We start from the raw sequence: 7893 nt of genomic DNA on the forward strand, positions 1-7893 counted from the left end.
GAACACTTTAAAATATCTGGCACCAATTTCCAGAGTATTCTTTATATGATATTATCTTTCTCTCTCAAGAGAAAATTCATTAATATTTTTGCAGAATTCAGCAACTTGATTAATTTTCTTAAGATATCTGTTTGTTCTTCTTCTGTTCTTCAGTCCTGATCAATTACAGCACCTTCTAATGATGAAGGGTTTTAAATATGAAATTCTTCCTAAAAGGCTTTTAAAATTCCCTATAGTTCATACTACCACTAGTTGCGTGGGCACCTTGTGTACTATTTGTGTCTGATGTGGGGTGTTTTTGTCTGAAGATTCCTTGAGAAAAAGGATTGTAACTTCAGTTTTGTAAAGTTCAGTATGTTTTGTCTCTTTTGTCTCCTGTTCTGGAGTTATGAGCTAAGATTCTGTGGGGAAAGAAAGAGAGAAATTTTTGCAGCATAAAGAAAACACCCAAAACATCCCAAAAAATTTTTAAGATGATGATTCAGTTGGAAACTAAACTATTTAAAATGAACATTTTCTTGAATTGCAAGTATTGTTATAGTTCCATTTTTAACTTCAGTATTTTTGTATTTAATATTTAGTTCTATTCTTTTCCAGTCGTTCCAGTCGTAAATCTGAATTTTCAGACATACCTTCTCAGTCATTTACTGAGACATCTTCTCCAAGTGCTGGACTCCCACCTTCTTCTAGCTATTCAGATGATTACAGCTCAACAGATAGAGCCCTCTCAAGTTATGAGCCCATTCCATTCAGTGCTTCTCTGAATGAATCTTCACCTACGGGAATTACTGACTACTCTGTTCAAGGTGAGTCTTAGTATTTAGAAACTTTTCTTTTAGATACTGCTCTTACTAAACTATGTATTCTCACCCTATGCAAACACACATGGCAAAATATAGTGGTTTTGAGTGAAAGAGCTGTGGAAGAATTATAATTGTTTTTACACAGAAGATTAATATAAATTTCATTTTGTGTTCTAACTGTAAACTAGATTCAGAGTTTTCTAGCTGAAAGTTGCTTTAATTGCAAATAAAGATCCTGAATTAACTTACAAAGTGCAATCTGTTGTGCAACTAAACTTGCAAAAACTCAGCCTGACTGAAAGTTCTCTTTGACTGAAGGAAAGGGGGATATGCCATCCCTTCACTGTACTGAATAAACCACAGCTTTCCCACTGCCTGCTGGCCCTTCCAAGGTGATTGTTGCAGTTCCACCGTCTGTGGGGCTGTCACTTGATAGTGCTGTAACTCCGTGACATTAAACTTCTAAAAATTTTTCACAATGTGAAAAAATATTTTGTCTCCTGGGAACTGAATGGATATTGTGTTCTATCCACTAGCAGTCTGGTTTTCTCACAGAGAACTAAAATGGTTTTCAAGTATGATGCAGCTGTTCCCCTCTTTCCTGTATGAAATGTTCTGGTACACAAAGGAGGAAGATACTGTCAAATGCAGGGTTTTGTACTTTGAATTAGTTTGGATTTTTTCAACTTACTTATGAAAAATGTTTTATTTCACTAAAAAAGCCCTTTCATGCAACTTGGTTATAATTATATGAAAATATCAGATATAAATGTGTCAAGAAAATTGTTATTGCATTTCATCACAAATATCAATAGTTGGTAAAACCTTTATTATGTAACAAAGATCCTGCAATATAAATACAGATAAAAGGATCAAATGTTTATCAGGCATCATATGATGCATATTGTCCTAATTCTTTGAAAGCAAAATTTAAAGTCTTAGTGCAAACCCTTGAGCTTCACTTAGATTTCTGTTCTGAAATCATATATATCTCAAATGTGCAATAAATGTAAATTTTAGATAAAGTGACCAGAGCTATTTTATCCATCAACTACCACATGGTTGTTAGAATTTCTTATGGTAAAATGAAGAAAAATAATTAACAGCCAGTGTTTCAACGAAGTTTGACAAAATTAAAAGGATAAAAGGAATGGATTACTTGAAGACCATATACATTCACTGTTGTATTTAGAATTGTAGCTGTCATGCTCCTATTAATTTGGGATCAAGCAATAATTAACTGGTATTCTAGAAGCTAAATTTTGGTGTGTTATGTCATATTTAGTATTTTTCTGTTTGTTTTGTGTCCAGAACCTGCTCCAGTTCCAGAAGAAAGTCGTAAAAAAAAAGGCATCACATACGAGGAGTTGAGGAATAAACACAGACAGACATACGAGGTAATGCAACCACCAAAGGCAGAAACTCCAAGCAAGTTTTCACAGGAAAAACCAGCTAAGGAAGGTAATACACCATTTTACAGAAATACTTGTGAAATTCAGATACTTGCGATAATATTAAAAATGGTTGCAAACACAAAGCTTAATTCTGCATACTTTTTAAGCAATGTATATTTAGTGTATCTGCAGGTATCTCATAATGTGATAGATACAGTCTGTAGTTTCCTGTTTCAGATTAATTATTTTTTTGAAAATTTTGGTCATCCCATAGAAAATTGTAATTCATTTTCTCTACCCATATTGCTTGGTGCCAGACTGAAAAGCTCGTAAGTTTTGCTTCATTGAGTATATTGAGCAACCTTTTTCGACAAAGAATTCTCTGAGCTCAGAGCTATACCAAAGAGCTATGGGAGGGGGGCTTGTGTTTTAGATAGCATTGTTCTCTCAAAATAGAGCACATGGCTGATGGTTTGAAGGGGAGGGTATTTATTTTTATGAATAGTTTCATGTGGAATTAGGGAATTTCTATAGAGGCATTGTTTGTAGAGGTTCATTTTCTACATTAAAACCCAGAGGAAGGAAACGGTATTTGGCAGCAATATTGAGATTTGTTTTCACAGTGAAAAAGAAAACTCTGCAGAGCAAAATAAGAATGCAATGTCCTGAAGAGCAAGATGCCATTCAGACAACTTTTTGACTCAATCAATTTTTTGAAAAGGAGACACAGAAGCAATTCATATTCACTTGCTTGCTCTAGAACTTTTAAAATTTTATGTGGCATCTGTAAAAACAATTGTAGCTAGAGGAAAGTTTTACCATTGAACATACTGATGGACTAGTCAGTCACCTTGAATTGTTTGGGTTTGTATGCACTGCCCAGTCTTGTCAGCCATGTTGCAACAAGACTTCTAGGAACAGCTGTTGTCTCCTATTGGGCATAATGGGTTGTAATAAGTATAGAAGAGTGTATTAAAGCAAAATGTTCTGAAGCAGTAACACTAAGCTCTGGAACAGTGTTGCTTATGAGTGTCAGTCTCTTTGATGCTTATGAATTACTTTCTGCAGATCATCTATCTTTGGACAGATCTGCAGTCTTGAAAGAAAAATTATAAACCATTTTTGTATAATGATTTTTAACTGTTATTTCAAGGATAAAAGGCTTTCTCTTATCACGTGACTGTGTGAAATCAGACATGAAAAAATTATTGAAGCTGTGGTTTCAGATTGCTTTTAAATTCCATTGGCTGACACTTCATGGATTTACACAATGTTTCTTTCTCAAGATACTTCTTCACAAGTAGAAAGCCTAGAAGTGTCACTTGTGAGCCATAGAAAGAAATGTTAAGCAGCATTCTGAAAACCTTGCCATATTCCATGGCAGATGTGGCTGTGAAATGAGAATGTGTATTTCGTACTTTAGTTACTTGAGGTATGTAAAAGACCTCTATAAAATGTTGATCAAATATTGCATTCTTTCTATTACATTTTTGGGTTCTGTGTTTGAAGGCTGTACTTGGGCTTTGAGAATAAAACTGAGCAGAGTGTGAGATTTGTAAATAGAGACTTTTTAAAGTGTCTCTTCACATTTTTAGGGAAAAAGAGGAAGGAGGGCATACAAAAATTCAGGAATGGTTTGTACATGCAAGTACATTTAAATCTGCAGTTCAGGGATTACACTGATGTTGTGGACTGAGATCTGATTTAGCTTCTTGTGTCAAACTGGACATGTTACTTACTGTGTGCTTGTTCATACTTTGAGTCACTGCCCCTTAGTTCATTCTCTTATCTCTAAGTCCCTAGCAAATAGAACCTTCCTTGCAAGGGCAGAAGGGAAACCAAAGCATGTTTGAACCAGCTTTAAGCAATCCCTAACTTCCATCTGCCAGTGCCTTCTCCCTTCCCTGCAGCGGCACAAATACGTGCATCTGCATAGTGATCGAGACTGGCCCATTTTCCCGGGAATGAGTGCAGCCTGTTCAGCTGCTGTGGGTAATAGAAATGGAAATCAAATCCTACTTTGGGAGAGCTTCTCATTGTGTCTGACTGCAGTATCAGTCACTCCAAAGAGATTTGTCAGGGCATTATGCTCAGTTTGCTGGTAGCTCTCAGAGACAAGGACCAGGTGTTTTGCTCCATTCCACTTGTTCTGCTGCATAGTTACTAATAAACAGTCAGCTTAATTATTAACTTGCAAGTGAATTTATAAAGGGGTGCCTGACTACTGTCAGCATTCCTACTGGATCAAATGGAGCCATTCTCAACCTTTTCAGTGATGGCAGTCAGTTACAGAGGACTTTGCAGCTCACTCTCAAGAGAGCCCATTTTCACTTTCTGGTCGTTGTTCAGTTACAGTGGCACACTTCTGAACAAAGCCGTTAGACCACTACCCTGGGTTTTTTCCTCTCTGACTCAATCCTATGCTAAAGGAAGCTGCCAAATAATAATGGCTGAGTAGTTTCCTAGTCGGGATTACTGATTTCTGTTTGTTTGTCTTTGAATGTGTTTTTAACTATCCCGAATACATCCAACTGTGCATGTAACCAGATTATGTGGCCTCATTATTTATTGTAACATTCCTTGCCTGTTTCCTCCAATTGTCTTTGTTTCATTCACGTGTTACATTTGTTTTAAAGTAATTACAAATTCTGTACAGAAGGAATTAGCACAGTAGGCCTCCTGATTGAATATTAATTCATTAAGGTAAAATGATTAGCAAACTCTTCTCCCCATTTATTCAAAAGTAGCTTTAATTATGTGTCTGTTGTGCTGTGACTGACTGTCTCCCCACGCACCACTTCAGATGACAGTGCACTTCATTATACTTTTTGGCACTGTATATTATAAACTTCAGCAGTTAAACTATCACATGACTACTTTTGTTTTTCTTTTGTTTTCTTTAGTTAAAGTAAATAAATATGGAGATACCTGGGATGAGTAAGAGTCAAATGAAGAACTGAAGAAAATTACCTCCTGTCAGCTAATTTGAACTTCATCTAGATTAGTCATGAATATCAGCACCTTTGGTGTGCTCTGCCAGACACAACTATTAATAAATGAGGAGAAAATCCTGACTTCTTTGAAAATTTAAAAATTGTATTTATGCTGAATTTTTTAAATTTTGCATAAATGAAAAACAAGGCTACCGTGAGATGTCATGACTATAAACCATTTGTGTTGTTGTTTAAGAATGAGAAGGGTAACTGGTAATATGAACATATGGCATAAGCTAAAATACATGTAAATAAATGCAATCCCATGTATTGAGAAGGGAATAATATCAGAATCTTCTCAAATTTTCAAGACTTGCATTAAAAGTTACCTGTAGAACTCAACCTCTCACCTTGTTTTGTCTGCAAGTGATGTGCTGGGAACTTGAAATTGTCCTCATATTCGGTTTGTAATGTCAGGAATACTAACTAAACTGTTGAGGGGGAAAGGGCTGAAGAGCTGAGCCAGACACTAAAATAACGATAACTTTTTCAAAACTGTTTCATGGTGCCAACCCTATTTTTAGACTGATATTCTGACTTGCCCATAACAGGTTTCTACAGACAGTCATTTCTGAAGAAAATAATTGAATGAAACTGCACATATTGAAAATAGCTACATTTAAGTGCAGAAGGCTAAACAGGACAAACTTTGGTAAAATCTTGAATGATATATTGACTGTTAATGTTAGGCTCTGTATATTTGACCATATTTCTCAATTTTTGCAAGTCATGACAAAACCACCATGTTTATGGAGAAGAGATCCCAAGCAATTGAATGTTTTGTTATCACCTGTAAGAGAAGAGCTACACTTGCAAAACTGAAGAGTTTTTCCTGGTGTTTGCATCACCTCCTCGGTTACTGAACATGTTGCCTTCACTTAGGGATTTTCATGTTCTCACCTGTGCAGTTTCATCTCCCAGCATTGTGTTTATTTTTGGGTTTGGGCTATAAGGGAGCACAAACCATGATGAAGTTGATAAAATAAAAGCATTCCTGACATCCTTGTTGGAGCTGAAAAACAATGTGCCTACCAAGCTGAAAATTCTCAGACCTTATTGATTTAGTGGACTTGCAGCAAATGGCACAAATGAGGAGGAAGAAGTGGGAAGAGGAGGATGCTTAAAGAGCCAAATACTACTTAAAATAAACCAGGAAGATTGCTTTCAGAAAAGCTCATCTTCTAAAAAAATTAATGTGCTAATTGGATAATCTCTTAGTTGTATCAGAAATTTACCTTGTAGAGTGCTTCTCATGGCTGTTATGAGTGAACTCTGAAAATACAGTCTGCCAGAATTGTACTGCTGTGGTTTTCAGTGTGCTATTCCAAAGCCGATTAGCTTTATCATGAAAATATTCACAGTTTCTTAGTTGTCAGTTATGCAAGTAATAGGAGGCAGACTATTGAGATGATAATAATAGAGCAGATTCCTGTGATGGTGCCTTCCTGCAAAGTGTCTTGCCTCACATTCATATTTTTGGGTGGACAAGTACAGTCTTTGATATAAATTGTATCAGAATTTTTCTTCCTTTCTTAAAGGAGAAAATAAAAGGCATGTCAATTAATGTTGTTCGGTATTGATAGCATTTTTTAATTGAATATAAACTTTTTATTCTGTTGCACTTAGTTACTCTCAGAGGACATACTTTCTTTTGTACTTGAACAAGTTTGGTTTGCTGTCAACCACTTTTAAATTCTTTTGATTTCACACTCTTAATACACATTAAATACAGGAAAGTTCCCAATCATAGCTGTTAATTTATTAGGGTATTGGGAACTGATATTTCATCAAAGTTGGGTCACATTCAGTTTGCTGTGACAATGTGTATGTTGAGCCGTTGATTCACTAAACAGCCATGGGAATTCATTCTTTCTTTTCCTTGCATATCTTCCATTAGTACCCTCTTGTTTTATAGTGGGCCTTTACACTCTTGGTTTCATAGCAGCTACCCAGTCACCCATCAGTAGCTTGCTCATACTGCACTGCCATGACTTTTGGGAATTTTTATCTGAAACCAAGTGTCTTGGAGCTGACAGCAGGGTTACTGTTGCTGGGAGCAATGTTACTAGATGTATACAGCCATGGTGTTAAAAAATACTTGAAGTTTTTGTATGGTCCATCATACCTGTATATTTGTCAATAATTGAGAATTAAATCAATGTTTATTGTACACTTAAGTAAATTTTCTTTTCTTCTTCAAATTAAAAATAACATTTAAAAGTAACATTTTTTACCTTAAATCAAACACAAGGAAAGGAGTCTGAATGCTTCACAAAGAACATTTTTAAAAAAGATCCTCTAAAATAATTGTTTTTACAGTTTCTTCAAACTTAAAAATAAGCAGGTCAGTTTAAAGGAGCTGGTAGCATTATCCCCAAGTTTGTTATTACTAACGTACATGAACAGAGAGAAGAGGGTTTGCAGAAATGTGCCTCAGCTCTTTTATAGCTGGTAAAGCTACCAAAAATCCTGGTCCTGAATGTTTCTGTGTTTCCCCAAATTAGTAGGCATGTTTAGAGTCCCAAGTAGGTATTAGTCTGACCTTTGCAGGGCTTTTTTCCCTACTGACGTTTGGAACACAGCTACATGGAAGAGAAAGGTGTAACTGAAATTTGATTTGATTTGATTTGATTTGATTTGATTTGATTAATGAAAGCTGAGCAGATTTCAGGAAACCTGGGGAAATCATTAATATTCCAGATT

At 35.7% G+C, this 7893-nt stretch overlaps 1 protein-coding gene across 1 annotated transcript in view; it reads left to right on the plus strand.

The window, feature by feature from the left end:
* OCIAD1 (OCIA domain containing 1) overlaps nt 1-7367 on the plus strand; it is a 16485-nt gene extending 9118 nt beyond the window's left edge. Inside the window, exons 6-8 of the mRNA XM_005415645.2 lie at nt 598-806; nt 2115-2264; nt 5101-7367. Of these exons, the coding sequence (XP_005415702.1) occupies nt 598-806; nt 2115-2264; nt 5101-5138 (397 nt within the window). The 3' untranslated portion in view covers nt 5139-7367. The remainder of the gene's footprint in view (nt 1-597; nt 807-2114; nt 2265-5100) is intronic.
* The last annotated feature ends 526 nt before the right edge of the window (nt 7368-7893 follow it).

This window comes from Geospiza fortis, unplaced genomic scaffold (assembly GCF_000277835.1).
Source record: "Geospiza fortis unplaced genomic scaffold, GeoFor_1.0 scaffold40, whole genome shotgun sequence".
In the NCBI taxonomy this organism is placed as follows: Eukaryota; Metazoa; Chordata; class Aves; order Passeriformes; family Thraupidae; genus Geospiza; species Geospiza fortis.